This window comes from Ambystoma mexicanum, chromosome 12 (genome assembly GCF_040938575.1).
Source record: "Ambystoma mexicanum isolate Mex_15411 chromosome 12, UKY_AmexF1_1, whole genome shotgun sequence".
Taxonomy (NCBI): Eukaryota; Metazoa; Chordata; class Amphibia; order Caudata; family Ambystomatidae; genus Ambystoma; species Ambystoma mexicanum.
In genome coordinates, this window is record NC_090936.1 from 988,644,287 (window position 1) to 988,669,809 (window position 25,523).

General features: G+C 44.6%; 1 protein-coding gene across 6 annotated transcripts in view; it reads left to right on the forward strand.

Moving 5' to 3' along the window:
* The window catches only part of TYMP (thymidine phosphorylase), a 490,120-nt gene extending 474,121 nt beyond the window's left edge, over positions 1 to 15,999 (forward strand). For all 6 annotated transcript variants that reach the window (XM_069629487.1, XM_069629484.1, XM_069629482.1 and 3 more), the window contains one exon: positions 6,201 to 15,999. In XM_069629487.1, coding sequence (XP_069485588.1) covers positions 6,201 to 6,373 — 173 coding nt within the window. In that variant the 3' untranslated portion in view covers positions 6,374 to 15,999. The remainder of the gene's footprint in view (positions 1 to 6,200) is intronic.
* Positions 16,000 to 25,523: the final 9,524 nt, after the last annotated feature.

Below are 25,523 nucleotides of genomic sequence, written 5' to 3' on the forward strand. Positions count from 1 at the left end.
GAATACTTTTTTCTCTATTCTGTATTAAGCAAGCAGCAAAACAATATTCAAAATGGCTCTGCTCTATGTTTTGTATCATTGCAAACCTTTCCCTGATATTGCCCCTAATGCGCATCAATGGGCAATGTGAGCTGCCTGCCTCCATATCACCGCCCGTGGTTTCAGTGTATTCACACAGCAGTTGTTTTGTTCATGCTCCAACTCTGTCATTTCTAGAAAGCCCACGTGATATATTGGTAACAACTGAAATATACGTCTTCTGCGTCTCTATTGCACGTTTAATATGCAATGGACATGATCCATGTACTTGGCAGTAAGCGATAGAAGGGATCTGATGTGCATTTATTTACTCATTAAATATTTGTATGGCGCCTATACTGCAAAAGTGTTTCCAGGCATCACAAGACAAAAGGGGGCGTGGGGCAGTTGAGAAAAACAACAGTAACGGTCCTACTAGGTCTTGTGATATTTGGATCGTGCAAGTGCAATATATAAGCGCAGGGGGGAGGGGGGAGATCAGGGCAAAGGAATGGGAAAGGGAGAGGGCGGAGAGGCAGAAGTGCTGGAGGGAGAGGGGCCAGGGCTGGGCAAATGCTAAGGGGTGCCCAGGAGAGCAAGTGCCAGGGAAAACCATATGGTAGGGTCAAGTGCAAGAGCAGGAGTGGACCAGCCTCAGAAGGCTAGTCAGGGAAGGGTGCCACAGGGCAAGTGCTGGTAGGAAAGGGTGCTAGGAAGGCTGGTCGAGGGAGGGCCTGACCTCAGTAAGAGCTCATAAGGGAACACAGGCAACCAGTCATAACGGCAGGAGGAGACTATCAGGGGAGTGGGAGAGGGAAGGAAGAGGAGAAAAGGAAGGTCTTGAGAAGCTTGCAGAACTTAAGGAGATCCGGCTCAAGTCGGAGAGGGGCAGGGAGCCTGTTCCAAAGGGAGGCTCCTGCCGAAGAGAGAGATCTACCCCCCCTGACTCTCTGTTTGGAGAAACGTCTGATCTGCAGAGAGTTGGAGATAGAGGACCAAAGGAGTCTAGCTGCGAGATATTTGGCAGAGAGAGAGTTTGATGTAGTGAGCTCCCAGGCCCCAGAAAGCCTTTGCGGAATGATGCAAAGCGTCTTGAATTTGATTCTTGCAACCACCGGGAGACAGTGGAAAGATCTTAGGGCGGTAGAGATGCGGTCCATCGGCTTAAGGCCAAGGATAAGTCTTGCAGTCCTATTCTGGATTAGTTGAAGAGGGCAAAGGAAGGAGAAAGGTAGATTAAGGAAAAGGCTGTTACAGTAATCAAGTCTTGAGAGAACCAGAGCTTTAAAGACATAGGGCCTCATCACGACTTGGGCGGTAACGTAAAGCTATTAGCGTGGGCGGTATTTGCCCTACCGCCGAAGTCCCCAGCGCTAATAGCGCCGGATCACGAGTTCGGCGGTAATGTAAGTCCCCATTCCCCACTGAGCCCATTCGGGAATGCCCCATTCCCCATTGGGCTCAATGGGGAATCTTTGCGCTAATACCGCCAGCGGATTTCCCGCCGGCGGTAATAGCGTGAATTTTCAGCAGATTTCCCCCCCAGCTCAGAGCTGGGGCAAAATCCGCCGAAGCCCTGATTTGGCGGACCCTTAAGTCCGGCGGTAATAGCGCTACCGCTGGATTTAAGGGTTACCGCTGAAGTCGTGACGAGGCCCATAGAGTTTCTGGGGGAAGGTAAGGAAAGGGAGACTGCCTCTAAGGAGGTGAAGCTGATAGCAAGCCTTCTTTGCAAGGTCAGCGATATGAGGAGAGAAGGAGATAGAGGAGTAGAAGATGACACCCAGGTTTTTAGCCTCACACAGGGGTGAGGGGAGGGGGCCTAAGGAGGGCGGCCAGAGTGTTGGATAGGAGTCCCAAGGAGAAGGATCTCAGTCTTACTAACGTTAAAGCAGAGCTCATTAGCAGCGCACCATGCCTGAATAGCAGTCAGACAGTCGGGAATGAAAAAGGAAGGAGAGGAGCAAGAGGAGGGAAGCTTAAAGGAGAGCTGTGTATCATCAGCATAACAATGGAAATGAGGAGAGAAGTTGGAGATCAAGTGGGCTAGAGGGGCAAGATAAATGTTGAAAAACCACAGAGAAAGGATAGTGCCCCGAGGGGTGCAGCAAGTCGAGAGTGAGGTAGAGGAGAGAAAAAGGCCAAGTTGCACTTGAGAAGGCCGATTCGAGAGGAAAGAGGTCAACCAATCCGGTGCCCGGTACGTGATACCCAGGGTATCACAGAGCCAATTTATGAGGATGGATTGATTGACTGTGTCAAGGTCAGTGGACAGATCGTGGAGGATAAGAGCGGAAGGAGTGGTGGAGTCGAGGTTTGAGAGCAGGTCATCACGGGTGTTCAGGAGAGAAGTTTCCATGCCTCGGCTGCTCTGAAGCCAGACTGGTGGTCATGAAGGCAGCCGACAGCTACAGTGTGATGGATTATTTGGGAGATGACCAACTTCTCCAGGAGTTTTCCCAAGAAGGGGGTAGTGGAGTTAGGGTGGTAGTTAGCCAGGCAGGAAGGGTCCGCAGATAGATTTTTTAGGAGAGGGTGCACAAGGGAATGCTTTAGAGGTGAAGGGAAGGAGCCAGTGGCAAAGCAAAAGAGTGGTTACAGAAATCAGCCAAAGAGGGAGCGAGAGAGACAATGTTGTCCTTGATAGTTCTAGGGGATCAGGGAAGCACCTGTTTGGAGGAGACTTTCATAAAGCAGAGTATCTTGGTAACCTCATCAAGTGCAATAGGGGAGAGGAGGAAAGTAGGGTGAAGCAAGAGGGGGTACTGGGGAGGCCTGCATTCAGGCAGGGGCAGGGGAGAAGAGGAGACAGAGAATAGGATGGGCCTCATTCTAAGTACAGCGCTCCGGAAATAAGGGTGCTGGTATGTCGCTACCGGCACCCTTATTTCCGGACCACCGTACTACGAGAATGCTGGATGAGGCACGAATCCCCCGGCAGGCCTGACCTGCTGAGTTTTCAGGCCCCAATCGGCATGTCTCTCACTGAAGCACTGGCACTGTTACCAACAGTGCTGGTGCTTCAGTGACCCGATTTCCATGGATTCCTGTGGGACTCCATGGAAATGGGGAGTTACTGTTACCGCACCGGGATATCGGACAGCAGTAATGGTGTTACAGGGTTGGCGGCAACCCACCGGTAGGACCAGAGGGTTACTGCCAACCTCGTAGTGAGGACCAATGTCCTGAAATTTGGTTGTGAAATGGGAGGCCAATGCTGTCAAGAGAGACTGAGTAGGAAGAGGACAAGTGGAGACTGCAGTTGGATTGGCAAGTTCCTTGCAGATTTTGAAACATTCAGCTGTCTTGTTTGATGCCCCAGAGATGCAGGATTGGCTATGGGCCTGTTTGTTGAAGCAGATGGAGAGTCAGTATTGCCTTTGGAGAAGGCTACAAGCCAGTTTGTCAGAGGATATGCTTGAAGCCAACCACTACCTTCGGCAGATTTGGACTTGCGTTTCAGCGAGGCTAGATTGTAATCATACCAGCTATTGCACTTGGCGGCTGGCTTCATGCGGATCCTCAAGGCACGGACAAGGGTGTCAAGGGTTTTGGAGATGGAGAGGTGAAGGTTAGTAAGAGCTGAGTCAGTATGAGAGTGAATAGTGAGAGTGGGTGGGAGTGAAGGAGGCAGCAAAAGCAGCTAAATGCACACGCTTCATTGGTCAAATGACAGAAAGGAGACTGGCATTGTGGGCAAAGGCTTAGCCGGGGAACCCAGGAGCTCAAGATGGGAGGAGAGGAGAGCGTAGTCAGTCCAGGAGAGAGGATCAGTGAGAGGGTTAGAAAAGGGATGTCTGCTGAGATGAGCACATCCAGAGTGTGCCCGGCTAAGTGGGTCAGACCAGAGAGAAGAATTGTGAGGGAAAGAGAATCACAAAGGTTGCGGAAGAGTAAGGTGGCAGCATCAGGAGAGTCAAGATGAATGTTGAAGTGTCTGAGGAGGAGAAGCTTGGAGGTGTAAGTCAGGAGAGAAGAGGCAAGGTTGGCACACTTTGAGAGGAAGAGCGAGACTGGCTCAGGAGGCCTGTAGATAGTGGCAAGAGTGAGCAAGAAGGTAGGAGAGACGCAAAGGTTGCAGACAAGACATTCAAAGGAGGAGTAGGATTAAGTCGGTATGATGGTAGCAGAGACCCACTAAGAAAGACAAGGGCCACTCTGCCTCCAGACCGGTTAGACCTGGGCTTGGGTCGATCATCTAACCTTCAGGAAGGAGAGTTTCAAAAGCAGTGACAGAGCTGGCTTTGAACCATGTCTCAGTTAGAGCGAAGACGTCAAGGTCAAAGTCTTCAAGGAGGTGACAGATGTCAGTGGAATGTTTGACAGCAGAACATGAATTGAGGGTAGCTAGGTGAATCTGGTTTCCACCTTTAAAGATCTTCCTTGGTGGGGTACTGGGGTTAGGTACACCCGTCAGTGGGGATGAAGAGACCAGAGGGGTGGCAGCCGGAGGAATGGCAGGAGAAAGGAGGAAGTTGATGCAAGATGGGAGACACCTGTCAAGAAGTAGGAGGTTGGGCTGAGAGCCCTGAGCCATGATAGTGCCGTTCTGATAGAAATTAATGATGCACCTAGATGATAGGAAGTGTGCCAAGAGAACTTCCCATCTGGTTCCACCATTAATGGGAGAAGAAGAAAAAGCGGGGATTATAGCAACCATATGGGGAATCCATAGGTCAGGAGAGGGAACAGTAATGAGAATGTCAGTAATAGTCTGCCAGGAGGAAGCATTGACGTAGGTGTCAGCAATGGAAGTCCTGGGTTGGAGACCAGGAGTGCTTTCTTAAATGTGTTCCTTCCAGACTTCGAGAGCGGGGTAGGGAATTAGATAGAGTATCAATTAGAATAGACAGGAGAGATAGAGAGCACCATAGTTATGGGGGCATGCAGCTGGAGAGTAGATAAAGGGACTGCGCAGTGCACGAGGAACTCACCAGGTGTCCTAGCAGCAAGTCATATGCAACAAGTGAAACAGTAAATCAAGGGTAGTGAGGAATAGGGCCTGGGTTACAAGAAGGAGACAGTGAGCAAGACAGGTTCACAAATGTGGGGGTGCAGCCACCATTAAAGAGAAAATCAAGAAATGATAATCAAGATAAGGTAAAAAAAGACCTAACAATTGAACGGCAGTATTTTACAGATGTAACTTGATTGACTTTCATACTAGGTAGATGAGCCAAGTATTTCTGGACAGCCCGAGGAGTTAGAGCAAGGGATTAGATTTATCAAGATGCATCATTTGAATAGAGCTTGTGCATTTAGAAACGCATCTGGATATGATTTCAAGGAATGCAGTAAAAAGGCAGCAAAATGCAGTAAAAATGCAAAAATGTAAGGAGTTTTAATTAAATTCTAGATCAAGGCAATGCAGCGTGTGGCTCTCCAGATCTTTTGGGCTATGAGTTCTGTGACTACTTACCATTGACTTTGATGGTTAGGTCTGATGGGAGTTGTAATGCACAACATTCGAACAGCCAACATTTGTAGACTCTCCTACTAGAGTTTTCCTCATTTGTTGTTGCTGTATTTTATGTCTCTTTGCATTGTTCCATGTGTAGTTGTTGTCCTTGAATGGTGCTCCATGTGTTGTCAATGTACCTCCTGGAGTCTTTTGTGTTGCCGCCTGTGCAATTGTTGTTCTTCCGGCAGTCTTTTTGTAGTTTTTCCTGTGTGGTTGCTTTTATACTTGAGGACTCTTTGTGGTTGTCTTGTGTTTCCTGTACTAATTGAAGGTCAACTTCTCCTGCAGTCTCTTGCAGCCTTTGATATTGATGTTCTCTTATCAGTCTCTTGCTTTTGCAGTCTGTGTGGATGCTGATGTTTTTGAAGCCTTCTGGTGGTGATTTGTGTCTGTTGGTGATTTACGCCTTGTAGTCTCTTGGCAGGTGTCCATATGTAGTGGGAGTTCTACTGCAATCATTACTTCAGCCTCTTGTTTTTGAACCCATTGCAGTTAATGTTTGCCCTTTAAATGCCTATATGAAGGATGCTCTCCCTGCAGTCTATCACTGTAGTTATCTGTATGATTGATGTTCTCCTTGAGCTCCCATGCAGTCTCTAGGTGGTGGGTCAATGCATGTTGTCCGGGTGGCTTCTTTGCAGTCTGCTGTGGGACTGTTCTTCTTCTCCCTCACACATGTCCCTCTTCATTCACTGGTGTAATTCCTGCCTCTTTCCCCCAGGAACACCCTGGATCAGGATCCACCATGACACAGCCCAACTGGCCGACCGGCAGAAGCTCTCGCTGCAGGCAGCGCTGCTGCTTGGGGACAGTGCCCCCTTTCCTCCAAGATCCAGAATCGCAGAGATCATCTCTCCTGAGGGACTGAAAAAGAGGCAGGATGCAGAGGACTGAATCAAACACGCAATGCTAATGAGATTATGACGTAATTACCAGCCCCACTTACTACCAATAATGTTCCATTAACTACATCCATCAGTATAAGGAACTCCCAATTCTACATGCTCTCTTCAAAGGCAACGTTTCCCCTTCTTCCTTTGATAAAATGTAAATGGAGCTCTTTCCATCAATGTATATTATGTGCACCCCCTATTTTCCATGATTTAAACATACCATGACTTATATTTCTCAGTCATATAGTTAATACAGTAATAAATAAATAAAGAATGAGCAGATGTAGGAATATAAAAACATCCTGATTAGAAGTGTTGGGAGAGGATAAAATGAAAGTGCAAGCTGAAAATGTCAAACATATATATATATTGAAAAAAACAGAGGAGGGGGGACGTACCACACTCTCCGTGGACCCAAAGAGGTCCTGCAAACCCAAATGGGAAGAGAACCCAAAAATATAGTGCCCACACGGTAAGAATAGGAAGTTTTTAATAGTAGAAAACTGCACAATTGTACAGAGCAAAAAAGGCTGGGGAAACAGCAAAACAAACAGAGGCAGGACGCCTGGTGCACGACCACCTACAACGCGTTTCACGCTCAACTATATAATATTAAAACATGTTCTCTTGTCTTTTTCAGCTAGCCATTTCTTTTTTCCCTTTTTAAAACATCTCATACAGATTTTTCATATACCCTATATCTGCTAATTCTTTACTGCTATCGTTTGGCATGCACACAAGTCTCAATGATGAAATAACGTTTCAATGCTTCTGTTTCTCCGCAATAGTAACACTTCTCATCAGCGGCACCTTGAATCTTGAATAAAGTAGCATTCAGAATGATTACAGGGGGGGAGGGGAAGGCTCATCACCTACTGGTGATGACTTCCTTCCCTGCGAGTGGTCACGGTTCTGCTGTAGGTCTCGTGCTGTGGCTATTTACAGTACAGCCTTCTTGTTGGTGGCCTCATTGCAGGCTTCTGATGTTCACCGAGAAACCTGCCCTTACACAAGTGCATTAGTTGTAATCAACCCTTTCACCCCCCCCTGCACTCCCTGTCATACACATAAATATATAGGGCCACCCTCAGGGCATTTCAACATTTTGGTAAAAAGGGACCTCCATACCGTAGGGTCCCACGGTGACACTGAGAGCTAACTTCAAGAATGCCTCAATTACTTACCAGTAATCTTTATTACTCTTCCTACTCCTAGGGGTTATTCTGAGGTGTGTCACTGCCAACCCTTTCCAACCCTGCCTGCTTGGCCCTAGGTGTTGTGAGATCATCCCCCTTACCTAGAATCCTCCTGCTAAATCCCCAAAAGCTAAGGACAAATCCCCCCAATCCAGGGCAGGGCGCAGCAGTCATCCAGGACAAGGAAGAGTAAGATTAGTTGTAATAAAGATTACCATTAAGAAATCAAGGGTTTACCACCACATTCCCAGTTTTTTGTCCCAGTACTCACTCTGTGAGGCATACCAAAGATCAAGCATGGGTCTCAGCCACATCAAGCCATAAGCCAAGCATAGCAGAGCACAGACCCACTTCAGCCCACTGCATCCTCTGACAACAGGAGTGGGTGGCCCTGCAAGGAGGGGAGTGCAGCTAAAGAACCTCTGAAACAGGTCCACCGGACCAGGCAGAGAGGACAACTGGAGACAAGGACCTTGTATCTCATGTTGTAGGTGAATGAACATCAAGCATAATCGTAAAACAGAAGAAGGAAAATCATGAAAACAAACCTTTGAAAGCATAGGGTGACTTGAAATTATGAGAGGAAGTCTGGCTAGGTTTCCATGTGGATGAAGAGCATCCCAAAGAGATTCAGCATTACAGCAAAGACACCCGTGTTCAGGCAAATGTTTAAACATTCTAATAGTAAACACTATCACTGCTGAGCCAGAAAATGACAGTGCCCTTTAACATTCCAGGCATAGTATTACAGGCAGGCCTCCAGATAAGGTGCATATCAGGCCTTTTTACGCATTAAAATCTTGCAAATACAACAGCTTTATTATTTTCCTGCGTACATTTACACAAAAGTTTAGAGCAGAGGGCATTGCAAAGGTCAGGTTACTTGACAGAAACCAGAAGGCTTCTTTTGATTTTTATCTATATGGATTTAATTGCAAGCCACCTCTGAAACAGAATGTATTTCTCTGAAGCTGGCTAGGTTTTTGTGATTTCAATATTTAAATATATACAGGAGAGATCAAATGGCCAGACCTTAGAGAAATAATAAAAGGTGTATTCTGTCACAATGCAGAAAGCTGCCGTATGGTAAGGATTTCCATACAGTTGGTGCATGCGACGCAGGATGTCACATACATTTTACTCTCTTGCAAAGGAGAAAAGTCATTTCTACTCTCTTATAATCACATTTACTCTCAAAGTTTAAAAACAGGGAGTAAAATACTCCCACCTCAAAATCTTATCTGGAGCACTGATTACAGGTATGGACCTACAAGGCAACTTGAATTAAGGTAAAAGCAACTTCGACACAGAGCATGTCAGAGGAGCTCAGCCGGCCCAGGATAGAACTGAGCAGCCATAAAAACCCCCATAAATATCCAGGGATCCAGTGGAAGACATCCATCGAAAGGATACCCCAACAGAAATATCATGACATCCATGGAGGTTTAAGCAAGCAAGGCCAATATTGCTGCATTCTGCCTTAATCAGCGCAAACAAAGTTAGGAGTAGCTAAATACTGAGCAACTACTCAACCAGAATTAGAAGGTGTTGCCCATGCCAATTGAACATTATGACAAATTCTCCTACCTGAACTCCTACCAAAAAAGACAATTTCCATTCTATCAATAACCATCAACCACAACAGGCGCAGCAACCATATGTGGGACCATGCCTAACACAAACCAGAGTCTGGATAACTCCAACTTCCTCCTAGAGCAACACACAATCTCCAGGATGAGACCAAAGAGAAATGGAAAGCATGAGAGGTGAGTCCCAAGCGAGCTGTCACCTTACAGCAATATTGCAATGTGCTGAATGTTAACAGAGTGAGGATGTCATCATTGAGAGTAGGAACAGACTGTCACAGTAACCAGTGTGCTACAGTCTCCATATACACCAGTGGAGGTAACACATCTCAAATTACTTTACTTTTCCAGGAATGTCCTCAGAGGGTCAGCCGAGATCAAGGACTGAATGGATATAAATGGTAGCCCCAACTGTGTCACCAACGGTGGGGTAGGTGCAAATATCCTGTTAGATGTTAAGCAACGCCTCCAGAGCAGACCCCAGTCTGCCTGTTGAAGCATACACCATGTGACTGTCTACTAGGAGGGAGGACCCAGTCAAGTGCTGGTGGATGTTTTAATCGGGCGACATTGAGTTTGGGGGAATTTTCAACCCACAGCAGATCAGGCTCACACAATTTTCGTTTATTTTGTTTGTTTGTTTGTTTATTTATATTGCGCACCAGACCCAAGGGTATTTGGGCGCAGAAGGCAAAAAGTGGATTGTTCAGCTTAAGTTAAAATACTGTGCATTACATTACAATATTTACAATTGTGATTTACAATACACTATTTACAGTGTGACTCACAATACAATAGAAGTCAGTATTGAGAAGAATTATCATGCAGATGAACAGGTGGCGACCAGAGGCGACGCCGTAGTATTATATACAGAGAGCAGGTCAGTAGTGTGATCAGGCGTGGTGAAAGAATTAGATATCATGTTCCTTAATCCAGTGGATAAGGTTAGATCTGATAGGGCATGTCTTCCCTAAGAGTAGGAGGGAGAGAGTTCCAATTTTGGGCAGCTTTAACTGGGAAGCTACTGCCACCCACCTTCATGCGTTTGAATCTGGGCACCCGCAATAGGTTGGCAGTGCCTGTTCTGAAGGGGCGATTAGTGTATTGTCTCATGAATCTAGAGGTGAGGTATTGTGGGGCAGCCAGGTGAAGGCATTTATGTGTCAGGGAAGCTGACTTCAGGTAGATTTTGTCTTTGATGGACAGCCAATTGTTGGATCTTCTTAGGTCAGATATGTGGGCTTTCTTAGGAATGTTGAGAGCTGCTCTCAAAGCATTATTTTGCAGGATCTGGATTTTATTGGTGATATATTTGTTACTCCCAACATATAGGGCATTGCAATAATCCATTTTGGATAATACTAATGCTCTTGCTGACGTGATACAGTTGTTAGGTGTAAGGAAAGGCTTAGCTGCTCTAATTATCTTACAAGTGTAGGCTGTCGCCGACGCCATAGAGTTTACTTGTTTTTTGAAGGTAAGCGTTGACTCTAGATAGAAGCCAAGGGTTTTGACTTCTTTAGCTACTGTGATATCATTATTATATATGATGAATTTGGAATAGGGTTGGCCTAGTTTGTTAAGATTGGCTGTGGTACCAACGATAAGGAGTTCAGTTTTGTCATCATTCAGGCATAGACCATGGGAGGCCATCCATGCCTGGATGATGAGGTACACTCTGTTTACGAAGGCCAAATCCTTGTTGTAGTCTCCCGTCAGCGGGATGAGGATCTGCGTATCATCCGCATAGTTAGTGTAGGTGATGCCCAGGCCATCTAGATCATCAAAAAGGGGCTTTGTGAACATGTTGTACAGAGTGGGCGAAACGCAAGAACCGTGGGGCACACCGCAGGTAATAGGTATAGGGTCTGCAGCTGCGGAGGGTGAGAAAACACACATGGTTCTGTTGTCTAAGAAGGATTAAATCCATCCTATAGCCTCTTGTGAGAAGTGGGTAGCGGAGTCCAAATAGTTGCAGAGAATCGTATGTTCGACCAAGTCAAACACCGCTGAGAGTTCGAGCAATAGTAGTAATGCTGTGTTGCCATTGTCTCTCAGGGTGTCTATTTGTGCCTTCAGGTCAATCAGTGCCGTTTCTGTTCCGTGTTGTGGTCTAAAGCCTGACTTCCGCGTTCCAAGAAGGTGGTTGCATTCCAGATATTGTTGGATTTGGAGGTATGCCACCTTATCTAGGATTTTGAGCAGGAACGGTACTGTGGTAATGGGGTGGTAGTTTGTGGGAATGGAGGGGTCAAGGGTTTGTTTTTTTAGGAGTGGGAGGACCCACGACTGTTTCAGGTTATTAGGGATAGTGCCAGTGGAGAATTAAGCATTTATGAGCTTGGTTATGAATGGGGAGAGGTCCCGTGCAGCGTATTTTATGATTTGTGCTGGGCAGGGGTCGCCGTGACAGTTGGACGGTTTGAGGGTGAGGATGACTTTTTCGACTTCCAAGATAGACACTTTCTTAAAGTTGAAGAGGGGCGTCATCCGTTTAGAAGTGATGGGAAGTCTGGTGTTTGAAGGCAGAGGGGCAGTGTTATTGTTATGATTGGAGGTGAGGATGAGGGATTCCTTTTTATTGATAATTTTCACCTGTAAGGTAGTTACTTTGTTAGCTAGGGCACTCTGGATATTAGTGCACCAGTTTTTATCCTTAAGGCAGGTGTCAGGAGGTTTGATAGGAGTCTCGATTTCTTTAAGAATGGTGAACAGTTCTTTAGTGTTAGAATTGGCTTGGGAAATGCGCATATTGTAAGAATCTTGTTTCGCAAGGATAATTTCTTTTTTGTAGAGTGATGCTAATTTTGTGAGGTTGTTTTTGTTAGTATCTGACGGGTCTCGTCTCCATGTTTGTTCGCAGAGACGTTTCTCTGATCTAATGGCTTTTAGGTGGGGGGGAGAACCATGTGTTGACATGTTTTTTCTGTTTACTTTTTCTAATTTTCAAAGGTGCTGTGGTATCAAGAGCAGATAGCATGACTTTGTTGTACTCTTCGACCATAATGAGTGGGTCGGCGGTGGCGGGGAGAGAATTCAAAGTGGGAAGGATCAGAGGAATTAGTTTGTTGGCAGTTATTTTCTTTTTATTCCTGGTGGGTACAGAGGGTGCTATGCTAGTGGCATGGTTGGGAGTAGTGGCTTCTAAGGAGAAGGAGATCAAGTGGTGGTCGGACCATGGCAAAGGTGTAATGGCAGTAACTGACGTTTGGCAGTTGTGCTCAGCTATCCAGTCAAGAGTTCTGCCTTTAATGTGTGTGGAGCCTGTTACCTTCTGGGTGAATCCTAATTCCACAAAGGGATCATTAATCTGGGAGGCATTGGGATCTGACGGGTCATTGTAGCCAAGATTGAGGTTGCCTAAAAGGGGGCTTGATGAGCAATTTTCAAGGTTCTCTGATAGGATATTGGTGAGATCGTCTTCGAAAGAACCTAAAAGACCTGGTGGTCTGTATATTAGATGGATGGATATTGTTTGGGTATTAGAGATGGTTAGTTTGGCAGTCAAAAGTTCACATGAGTCTACATTTATTGTGGGAGCAAGTCTCAATGCTAAACTGGATTTCGCAATTATGGCTAGGCCATCGCCCCGGGAGGTGGTGCGGTCTATTCTTAGGAGGGTGTAGTCGTCTGTCTGGGATGGCTAGCATGATCGCTGAACCTGCTGCTGGGTGAAGCCAGGATTCTGTTATAGCAAGGAAGTCCATTTTCTCAGTAGAGATTAAGATGCCACCGTGGATCGGGCGTTGAGTAGGGCTCCTTTGATACCGTGCTGAGTAGTCTCAGTAGGCAGTGGCAGCATGTTTAGATTCATTCCTGGGCGGGTGATGGGATCTCGAGTGAGTCTGCTATTGAGCTGAAGTGGGTGGTGAGTTTTAGTAGATTTGTGCATGGGCACTTTAGTATTAGGCTGGGGGCCTATAGGGCTTCTCGAGGAGTTGTTAGAAAGATAGTGAAGGGATTTGGCAGGGGGTTCATATATTTTCGGGAGTCTGACTTGTAGCTTACGGTTTCTGTGGGAGATATTGCATGGTCTGGTGGCCAGGATCATGGAGTATGTGAGATTGTTAGGAAGTGCCATAATAGATGGCATAGCATGCAGCATGTCAAAATCTATAGTCGTGGATATGTATAGGATAGACCTTAGTAGGACAGTGTAGATAGCTGGCATATACATAGTTAGGTGTTTATTAAACAAAGTTCTTTTTATGAACTTGGGACACAGCAGTTTGGGACACAGCAGTTTAACAGTATCGATTCCCTACAGCCTCCCTTCCTTTTCGGGACAAGAAATACAAGGGTTGTCCAGAAGGTCTGTTTATTAAAAACTAGAAATAAACCAATTAAAAATATTAACAAATTATAAATTTCCATCATCATCAATGAAATCCCCATTGCTATGGTTAGTACCATGAAGAATGATCAATACACTGATAAATTCACTTATCAATGCTATATTTAACTTAAATGTAGACTTGTTAAAGCACACATATCACCATGTGTACATTTGGTTTACCCCAAGTGCCCATTTGCCATGAGTGGAAAGGTGAATGAGGATTCCAGATAAACCTTTAATTAAAAAAAAAAGTAGTGATTAAATCAGAACATCCTTGCTAGCTAAGTCTCTCTATTTTTCATGCATTTTCAACAGACATGTCATTATACAAAACAGCATTCAAGAAAACTCAATATAAAGCCAGACTACTTGACATTCATGCATGTAAATCGCATACAAAAAGAAAAATGTGTACTTAATGTATATGTTTACTAGGTTCCCTTCAATTATGTTTCTATTGCATTATTGTGTAAAAAGTGTGCATTTGCCAATGTTCAATGGGCAATTTAAATTGGGTAAAAGTGATTGTGAGTTGAAACCCCTCTACCTATTTCATTGAGTGGTTCAGAGCTAGTAGCAGGACCCTGCTCAGTGATCTAAACAGGGAATTACTTCAATTACATTCTTCTTCTAGGCATGTGCAAAGTGAGATAATATATGGCACCCATTCTGAAATAGGCCATTACTCAGAAAAGGAATCATGTCTCCCAATATTCACACCAATTGGGTCTATTTTATCAAATCCAAAGTTTCCAGAAGCACTTACACTTTTGATATATTTACTAATTTCCCAGGATGCACAGTCAATTGATATACCCTCATAGTACTTTCACAAATAAAAGGAGCTGGGATTTAATCTTCCCCTTTAGAGTATACCTCCCCATAGAATTATTTTTCTCCTTGCACTATACTTACATAGGAATTTATTTTGGGCTGTCTCACAGACAGGTGGGGACCCTGTGAAGGACTGCTTCAATTCTTGCTTCTAGTAACAGCTGAGCATCAGTCAGCAAAATGGGTCAGCATCCCTCCAGTGCCTGTTTTCTCTCCTTGTGTATTGAACCTGTCTATTTCCTTTCCCACTTAGAAAGGCCTGGGGTTGAATTCCATAGGAGCCTTTCACAACTGTCTGACAGCAATCCCAGATGTCATCATTGAGCGATTCCATGTCATTTCATCCCGGGATGAACAAACAATGGGTTTTTCTCTGTGGATATTTCAATGCGAAAACTCATCTTTTGTTATCCTCTTTAATTATTTAACTATTCCCGAACACCCACACCCCATCCATATATATATTTTTTAATCCCCCTACAAAATTCGATGAGTTTTCATGTTGAAATGACAAGGGAGAAAAACCCAGCGTCCTTTCATCCCAGGATGAAAGGACGTTGTATCCATTGAGCGTAGGAACAGACTGTCACAGTAACCAGTGCTCTACAGTCTCCACATATGCCAGTGGAGGCAACACATCTCATGTTACTTTGCTTTTCCAGGAATGCCCTCAGAGGCTCCTCCTAGATCAAGGACTGAATGGATATAAACTGTAGCCCCAACTGTGTCACTAGCAGATCGATAGATGCAAATCTCCCTTTAGATGTTAAGCATCACCTCCAGAGCAGACCCCAGGCTGCCCGTGGAAGCATACACCATGTGCCAGTTTACTAGGAGGGAGAACACATCCAAGTACTCTAGGGTGTTTTAATTGGCTGACATCTAGTTTGGGGGAATTTTCAACCCCCCCAAATCAGGCATGAGCAATTGTTATTTGTTAAACAAAACAATTTTTATGAACTTGATACACACAGCAGTTTAACAGTAGTGATTCTCTACAGTTCCCCTCCTCTTGTGGGACGAGAAATACACAGGGTTGTACAAAAGGTCCATTTATTAAAAACTGAAAATGATCAAATCAATTTAAAACATAAACAAATTATATATTGTCATCATTCTCAATGAAATCCCAATGGTTACTATAATGAAGAATTATCAATTTACTGAAAGATGTAATTATCACTTCTGTATTTAACTTCAATGTAGTAACATCTGCCAGCAATCCCAGATGTGTCCCGGGAAAAGCAAGCTATTCTATTCTCGCTCCTGTTGTAAATTCCTCTATCTCTTTCTTCAGTCCGCCTGTCAGTTCATCAGTGAGTGAGCCCCCTTCAATCTATAGGTTTGGGCTTTTATAGATTAGAAGCTGTGAAGCGTGAATTGCATCCTTCATGGAAGACCAGTTTGATGAGAATTTCTTATTACATTTCTTATTACTTGGGGCCTTCTCAGAATATATTCTTTATATATCAATGTTTCCCTGTTTAGTTCTTTAAACAGGGCAACATTAAAACATGTTTACAATCAAGCTCCTGTCAAAGATGTACACTTCATAACTCTGTACGTTTAATTTTGCAAGCTGATGCCCAGTCCTGCAAAGACGAATGCAGAAATAATGTAGACCTCAAATAGTTTTTTCTCCCTTTAATAAAGTTTGCTGGATACTTTCATATAAGTGGAAGAATTTATTTTTGGTCTGGTCATTTACTGTGGGAAAACCCACAGAAAATTCTTGTAGATGAGCTGTTGACATCACAATATTTCCTCGCATGTGTTTCTTTCAAATGCTTTGTGCAGGATGCAGTTCATATATTTATTTTTCCATGTGGATTTCCATTTGCATCCTTAATTTTCCCTCCAATAGGAACTCAATGTTGAAGTGGTTGTAAATCAAAAGGCAAGAGAGGACTTGAGACAATCTCCCTTCTGTCTTCTACCCAATCTGAGCTACTTAAAGAATCATCCTGCCGAGAGCCTGGTTGTGAGAAAATCGCCATTTATATCCCCAAAACACATAAATTGGATGATTTGTCTCACATTGTATAAACCAAATGCCCAGACATGAACTGCACTCCTTTAGCATTGTCGTGTACAATCATGACTCAATTTCAGTAGCAGAGAAGTGATATTTGCATGTAACTCTTTCATTTTATGGCAACAGATTTAAAGTGAAGGAGCAAAAAGTCTTGTTAACACTATTGCATTCCTCTGAAAGAATTATTCAATCCGTCCAGATTGGGATTGCTTTCCTGTGGAAATGGCTCGTCGTTCAGCAGGAGACCAACCATCAGACCTCACTCCAAGATCACCACCGGAGGCATGCTGATCCATGTAGTCATGTGTATACAAAATGAAGTGTTACAAGCAGCAGTGCTACACTTCTGTCCATCCTAAGAGGATCATAACAGACCAATGTTTGTGATCTTCACTGGCTAACGTGTCAGAAACCCCGTCAAGGTGCACACTACACAGCAATCGACACACATGTCAAGTATCCTCTGGAGGAACTATTATCCAGACTGAGTGTCTCTCTCGAGCATTAGTACTTGAAATGGAAACATCTCTCCAACCCAAGAAGGGGAAGCAAACAATGTTCTGTATAGCAACCACATAATAAGGTAAATGGCAATGAGGGACACATGAAACACGTGCTACTTGCAATGCCCTAATTGTGCACTTATTTTGGTTCTGGTTATATCCCCCATATAGTGTATAGAAACTACATCTGAGCTCATTAATTGCAATAGATGTAAGCGGCCCAGAATGTTAGTTCTTCTGGTTCAAACCCAAACATATACGAAGCAGAAAGCTTGAGGGGCAGACCCAACAGTGGGCAGAGCTGGAGGGCGCAGAGGTGTGAGGATCGCCCTAAGAACCACTGCAAAAACACTCCTGCACCCTCAGGTAACTGCTGCAAGACCTCCCCTGAACTATGTGCGTAGCATGCTACGCAACAGATTTTGCCATTGCTGCCCTCACATTCGCTGGGAGCGTGTGGAAGGAGGGCATTCTTGCAATCATGCTGCCAGAATGAAGAGATGGGTCAGCTTCCTTCCCATTCTTGCGACCATATGCAGAGCCAGAGATCATGACGCCTCTCAAGCGCCCCTTGCCACAAGCAGTTCCTACATAGGTAGGGCCAGCACTTTCCTTCTAACACGAGGCATGGCCCAACTATGATACCAGTAGGTAGGAGTTAGCACCCTGTTCCAAAAATGCAGAAATGCAGGGAAGCGGGATGCTGAAGAGAGATAAACCAACCCTGCTGGTTTCTCTCCTGCCTATCCAGTAAAATACTATTGCCTTGCACAGTGACATTGTCTAAGCAATTTAGCAACCCCCCCTATATTTCCTTACTGTGCGCAATAATTCTGGAAACAGCATCAGCATTCATTCTGGCCACAATGCCCCACTTCCTCCATCTATCAAGGCCCAAGTGTGGGCCTCAGCAACGCTGGCACCCATGACTCGTTATAATTCCTGTCCGAAGGCAGGACATACCACCCTTCGCTCAAAACATTCCTATGTCAGCCTCATGGTGCCCCCATTAGAATCGCCAGTAGAACATTGTGCTCTCCCAGCCTTGAGCCTTCACCGCCTCATCACCAGGTGTCCACAGGTGTGACCTGCACCACATCCCCACCCTGTAAGGGACCACAGGAGATATATTTGCCAAGCACAGATGATGAGCCCTCAAAGCCCAGCAGTAAGGGGGGGATAATGTGAATCACAGCACCAGCTCAGCAGGACTCAGGATTCATAGTCTGGTACGACAGCAGAAGAAATAGGCGCATTGTGAGTATGGGGGATGTTCTTATACCGCCCAGGGACAAGCAACTGAGTTTCTAAAAGAAACAATATAAGAAAGGCTTCCTGGCTTGGAGGTGGAGCAACTCAGAGTAAGTACTGAGACAAGGAAGAGGGTAAGTGGCATGTGAACAGTGTATGTAAGTGCGCTGCTGCCTGTCCTTCTTTGTTCTACAGTGCAGAAAAAATATGTGTTCCCTGTGATAATTCATCCCCTTTCCTGCTGTACTGTATCTAGGAATTTTGTACGTATGCCCACGTTCAACAAGCAACACTCTCATTTGAGTGATTCAAGGCAAACAGTCAGGGTACTGTCGTAAACTAAAGGCAGTCTGTGTACCAAAATAATTAAAATAAATGCACACTTGAAATGCCCTAGTCCAAACAGACTACAACAGCGGTCTTCAAAGGTTTTTGGCATGGGCCCAATGAGCAAAATGTGGGCAGGCCGGGCCACCCCAAAAATGCCAAATGGACAGTAAGTCCAAATGGCTATAAACTATCGCGTGCTGTCAATGCACCCTACTCCAAGAATAGGGCCTGGGCTCTCCCACCTGCAGCCATCACAGTCTCTCAGCTCCTTCATCCCACTCCTAACCCAGTCCTTGGGCTATCCCCATACTCACCACAGACCCTGGGCTCTCCCCACCCTGCTACCAACATTGTCCCTGGCCTCTCCCCATCCTGCTCACACCACCAGTGTTCACTTTCATTATTTTTATCTAAGTGCAGATCTGGCTGCCTTTTGTGCACACTTTATTTTCCACGTACGCAATTGACTAACAAGCTAAGCCACTTTGTGGGCATGCGAAATTAGTGAGCTACCATTGCCGATGAGAGTTTGGAAAGGAATTTCCCCTTCCCAACCTCTGCAATTCTTTACAAATCTGTGTAAAAGGTGCATCGTACAACATTTCCAAATACATAGGCTAACAAAACAAATATTTTATATGTGATTATTAAGAGAACTCAACCAGCTCAAGATCTCAAGAGCTGCCACAGTATCTAGTAAAAGTACTCCTGTGTAGAATTTCTTTTTTGCTTTATGCCACTGAAAAACACTTATCGCTTTTCATAACTGATGTGGTTGTCAAGAAATCAGACAGGATACAATATTTGCAGATGGAATAATGGCAAGTAAAAGGAATGTGTCAGAAAACATGCCAATAGGAATTCATGTGTCACTTCAAGTAATTTACGGGCCAGGAGAACATGCCTCTCATAATTTGTGTAAGGATGATAATTGCATCCAAATAGCTGCACCACAGAATATGATGATACAAATTCCTTAGTTTCTGCTTACTATCCACATTACATTGTCCTGTGAGTTGTAACAACACTTTCTCAAAACCAGCATACAGCTAAGAGACATATCCCTAAAAATGGGCCCATCAAAAACAGAAAACGACGAGCACAAAGGAGTCGACCCCTGGCTTCTGTCCACAAAGCTCCACTGATATTTTTTTCAAATCAGTGCCCAGCAAAGCAGTGGCATAGGAAGGAACTATAATATTTCTGCCCAATCTCAAGACGAATTATAAGGGGAAAGAACATATTTTAATAAGCATAAAGTATCCCTGTTGGCAAAGCTAATTATTTGTGTACACCCTGAAAAATCATTTCACTCCAAGTAGGAAGTACATTCTTATCAGAGCTTTACTTGTAACCCTGACATGAGAGGTAAAATGACTGGACACATAATACAGCCTATATTTTTTCCCACCCTTCCTCACCACAATCTGGACAAAATTCAACAAGAGCCTTACTGGGGTTTGTTATGGAGCCCAGTGGAAGAAAATCTGAGGTTAATAGCATCAATGCTTAGAGGTACAATAGCTTGAGTGCATTCTTCTGTACCTAGGGGTCGCTCTGTAATTCATTGTTATCAGTCGAACAAGATGCAGGGTGATGCTAGAGTCAAATAAATGAAGAACACATGTTTATATTGAAATGCTCTCAGCAGCTGAGCATAGAAAGAAGAAACAGAAGGTGCAGTTCTCTAGACTGTTACTAGAGTTTCCTATTTGTTAGGAAAAAAACAACCTATTTCCTTCACTGTAATGTACTGTCAAAACAACTGACTTTGTTTTTGAAAGTTGCTAATTTGTTTATTACTCGCAAGGAGTGTTTTCCTGCGCCCTTCCACCCATGCCCGCCTTCCCCTACTGTGCTAGCCTCCAATAATAGTTGACAGGGCACAGTAACAAGTGAGGGATAGTAGCAGCAAAACACTGACTGGGATATTTGCATCCCCATGATACTTTGCAAGCAAAACAAATGTAGCGCCTCACCATGATATGTGCATTTTAAGAAAATTTCATGAATCTGCATGTACACAATTATTTTGCTGTGAATACCAGAATGTTTGCAACTTTCCCCACCCTTATATCATTGGATAGGATTATACAACTGATAATTGAAACAGTGTTGTACAGCAGCAAGTTACAGAATAGTTTGATAAGGCCTATGCCCAAAGCAACACTGAACACTTGGAAAGAAAGCAGATTGTGTGAAAAGCATTCTATTGTCTGAATGTCTGCTGCCCTAATATTATAGACTAGAAATACCAGCCATAGCCCATACCCATTATCCTTGCATGCCACGTAAATGATATTGCAATGTTTCTCTCCACGTATAGGATAATGTTAGCAATGCTAAGGTAGCAGACGCTGAGCATGACATGTGTCTACTCAAAATCCTTAGAGAGCAAATTTATATTTGAGTTATATAATGCGTTAACTTGCAAGAGGACTGCTTCAAAACGCTTGTGTGCCATATGCACTAAGAATATGAAGAATAGGAAGCATGGGATAAGGTTACACATCCAAGTAGCCTGCTTACTTACAGTCAGTATCAGATATTTGAGATAATAGTTGGGTTACATAGAGTGGATGATGCTTTTATTATTGTTACGCTTATAATTATTAGGGTATTGTTTGAGAGCAGACCTAGCTTTGGGAGGAATGGATCACTTTGCAATCATAGGGTGAAGAACACAGTGAGGGAAGCAGAGAAAAAGAGAGTGGGAGCTAATATGAGAGGGCACGGACGGGCAATTTGCAGCAAGGGATCTACAAGCAATCAGGGGAAGAGACAGCTGAGAGCAGATCAGAGTCTCAGGTATGGTGGGGACTGGAGGGTATGTGGACCTATGTTTTACAGAGAAGCCATTACTTACATTAGCTCTTTCCTGAACAGTAGCCACGATGGGGTGAGTCTGATGTTGACAGGAAGCGGTTCCAGAGTCTTGGAGCATAAATAGAGAAGGCTGGTCTTCTCTTTCTTTCCTTCCTGCACCGTCGGAGTTCAAGGCTGAACCTTTCCTTAATTCTGTTGGAACGCAGTGCTCCGAAGATGCTGAGTTTCTCAGGCAGGTAGCTTGGGGACTTCAGGGTGGCAGCCTTCTGGATGATACAACAGGATTTGAACATGAAATGGGCTTGCACTGGGAGCCAGTTCATTTGGAGGAGGGTTGGGGTGATGTGGTAGAATTTCCAGAGTCATTTGATGAGCTCTCTTCAAAATCTGCTCACAATCACATTTTTCATATGTTCCCCAATGTTTGGACATTGTACAGAAACAATCTAATGATATTACACTTGCAATTTACGCCTATATAATCTGGTTCATGATGCATTTTTGTATATCTTTTACCTTTCCTTCATTTATATTGCTTATCCTCTATTTAGAAGACACGTGTATGGGGGTGCTATTGGTACTCTTGTTCGGAACAGAATTGCCCGAGCATTTCGGTGCTGGACTGCCCATTTGGGTGGGAGAAAGACTGATATGCAAATGGATATTTCACATCTTTGAAAGGTACACTGGTGTCTGTCAAACCCTCTGCTAGACCCAAACTCCATGCACACATGCAATGCATGGCACTTGTGCTGATGACCTCCCCATAGCAGACGCAATAAGTCGTTCCAATAAGGGATATGGTTTTTATATAGATGAAGTGGAGGTGCGTCCCGTCAACATTATAAGTTTGCTAAAAGGGCACTGGAAAGGGGTGAAAAGCATGTTATCGTTCTTGGTCCTGAGACCACGCAATCTCCTCCTTTCCTTCCCTAAATAGTACCCTCATACAGCCGTACACGCCTCTAATTCCAAGTCCATGACAGTCAAATACTTCTTCAATCTTAGAGTGGGTAGCAGGTCTCTCTCCCCCACAGGTGCCTGTCTTCCCAAAAGAATCCATGCCACTGTAAGACTTCTGGAGCACCCTCTACAGTTCCGCAAAATGCTAAAAAAGTAACCTTCTTCACCGCTTTCCCTTCACCGGAAATGACCCAACTGCTGCAGTTAAAGGTGTTCAATCTTGGCTGGGTTAGCCTGCCCTACCTAGCTATTCTCACCTTTTGAAAACAGTTCTGCCACCAAGGGCACATTCTACTCGAATATTGGGAACCAATTCTCCATCACCTCAAGCCCCTTCCTGACTTGCTACAGCCTTCCCAAGAAGACCCGCTTTTTGCTTCACCGGCTCGATCGTGCACTTTTACGCACAACTGTACTGTTGAGCAGAAGGCTCCCCACTTCTTATGGCTGCACTAGAAAGTTAGGGAACAACTCAGAAGAATGCTCTAATGTTCCTAGTGTGTTAACTAACCCTTCTCTGTACAAGCTGTGGCTGTTTTCTTCATTTGTCACATTAGGAAACGTATTGTCTATATGCTGTATAGTAGAGTATTGGGTGTGGTCACTGTTTTCCCATCACTAAAGGTTACTTGTGTCTATTGGTCTGGTTGACAAAAAATGTATAGATATCTTTCATATACACTTGTATAAGAGTAATCTGTGGTTTGTTGCTTCTGTGTGCTCATTGTGGGCTTCGGATCGCTCTCACCCCTCTGAGGCTTAGTCTTGACCGCCTGCCAAGCTACCTAGATTGTCTGGCTTGTCCAGAAAGTTCCCCAGTTTCACTAAACGGGGGGTGGCCTCCTAAACGTCTGCCATCAGGTCAGGGTTTTGAAATCCATCTTTACACCCTCCATCAGCAATCGTTGACCCATGGGCTCCTCCTTCCATCCCCTGTGCAATAGCACGGCCGATTGACGCAGAGAGACACATGGAACCCAGATTGTTAAGTCTCCTGAGTCTTCAGGGGTAAAAAAGCTGTAAGGAGCATAAAAGCATAAAATTACATTTCAAGCGTGAAGCAGAGGCAACTGTGTGCCCTCCAACTCCCCTTTTCACCATACCCTAGCACTTTGCTATTTCACATATGTCACCTGGCCTGTTTTATAGCTGCCTGTTTTGTCTCCCCCCCTTTTTGTTATTCTCCTACTTCCCCCCGCCGCACTACTCTGATAGGCCGTCTGGCCTAGCATGTTAGTTGCCTGTTTTTGTTCTTCCCCTTCTCCCTCACTCCCTCCTCCTTCCCCGCCCCCCTATTTTTAAATTCCGACACTACCTCAATTGCCGTCAGGCATAGTAATGTAGCCGCATGTCTGTCTCATTCTTTTGCCCTCCTCCTCCCCTCCCTTTCATTGTCCAATAGCGCTTACTCTATCATCTTTCTTGTGACCTGTGTGATAGCAGCTTGTTTTTCTCTTCCCCACTTCCCTCATTGTCTTCTCCTCCCACTGCCCCTCCAGCACTATCTGTAGCGTCTGATAGTAGCTTGTTTTGTTCTTCTCCTCCGCCCTTATTCCAACCCCTCTTCCACCCCTCCCCCCTCTTGTTAAACTCTGGCACTACAACAATTGCTGTCAGGAATAGTAATGAAGCCGCTTGTCTGTCTCATTCCCCCCCCCCGTGTCGCCTCCCCTCCTCTTCATTGTCCCTGCACTTGCTCTTTCTGAAATGTCGCCAGGCAGATTATGATAGTTATTTTTCACATTCTGAATGTATCAAGGACTTGTAAGAATGTCACTGTATTCTCCCTTGTTCCCTACCTACCTTGAAGCGCTTTGAAACACATTGTGTATAGGCGCTACACAAATAAACAATCAATCAATCAAGTGTGAAGCAGAGGCAACTGTGAGGAAGCAGGTACACAGTAGAGGCAGTGCCAGGATGGGAAGGGCACTGTCACGATGCAGTGCTCCGTATGAGGATGTGGCACAAGTTTAGTATGCTAAGGGACAGGTATGTTAGCAGCCACTCTGCCTGTGTCATTCCACCTGCATCAGGCATGACAAAACACAGCCCTCCTGGTAGCCAGGAATAAGGGTGTGGGCAGACCTTCATATTTCGGTCTGTCTGCCCACACCAGGAGTGCATTAGTGATTCCTCATGATGACTGATAATTGCTTTTTGGATAGTGAGGCTCCTTTAACACCACTGAGCAACACCAACTCAAAGGAATCTTCTACAGTGACCTTCAATACACCATCCCTTAGAAGTGTATTGCACTATTCTTCTCCAATGGCGGTCCAGTTTCTGATTATGTGGAAGGCCAGCAGAAGCACAGCGACTGCCCACAGTGAGATTGGAAGATTCCCAAAGATAAGGGCTGCTCCAAAATTGTATCTCATATTCAGTCTTCATATACTTCTTGTTGTCATACTATGTTGGTTGTTTATACAGTAATGAATGTAGCCGCCTGTCTGTCTCATTCTTTTGCCCTTTTCCTCTCCTCCCTTTCATTGTCCAATAGCGTTTACTCTATCACCTTTCTCGTGACCTGTGTGATACCAGCTTGTTTTTCTCTCCCCCACTTCATATACTTCATATACTTCTTGTTGTCATACTATGTTGGTTGTTCATACAGTACTTATGCAGCCCGAAGGCCTGTTCAAATCCCTGCAAGAGAACCAAAGACAATAAAGCAAAGATGGGAAGATGGGACAGAATGAAGACAGTAAGAGCAAAGAAGAGTATATCATCTTATGCCATTTTGTTTTGCTTGTACAATGTCCTGCACCAAACCTTAATTTGCCCTCGCCAAAGACTACCCACCCAATGGAGGCTGCAGCCTATTCCAACCCTCCGCCTGTCCTCTGTTACCTACCCTCTTCCTCCAGATGCCGGTCTATCCCACTAGAGCCACTTGCAAATGGTACCCTCCATCAGAGCAGCGACCATCATTTGGAAGAATCTTGAAGGAAAACCTTTGCGGCCAGTAGCTTCACTAGGAAGCAGGCTTTCAACTCCATTTCAGAAGGCCTCGGAACACTCTATAATCCTAGAGGTTTTTATACCCATCTCTTGTTTGCATAGGAGACACCCATTTCACAGAAACGGGATATGTAGGCTTTGAAATTTTGTATCCAGCATCTGCCACCACCATCAGTACCAGAAAAGGATTACAGAATCCTCTTATGTTACCTACGAGATGATAATCATTGAGCTTTATTAAAGCAGCAAGTCTGACAAATACATACTCAATCTCCAATTTGATATTCCGGCCTGTGCCCTCTGAAATACCACTATACTTCACAAAGG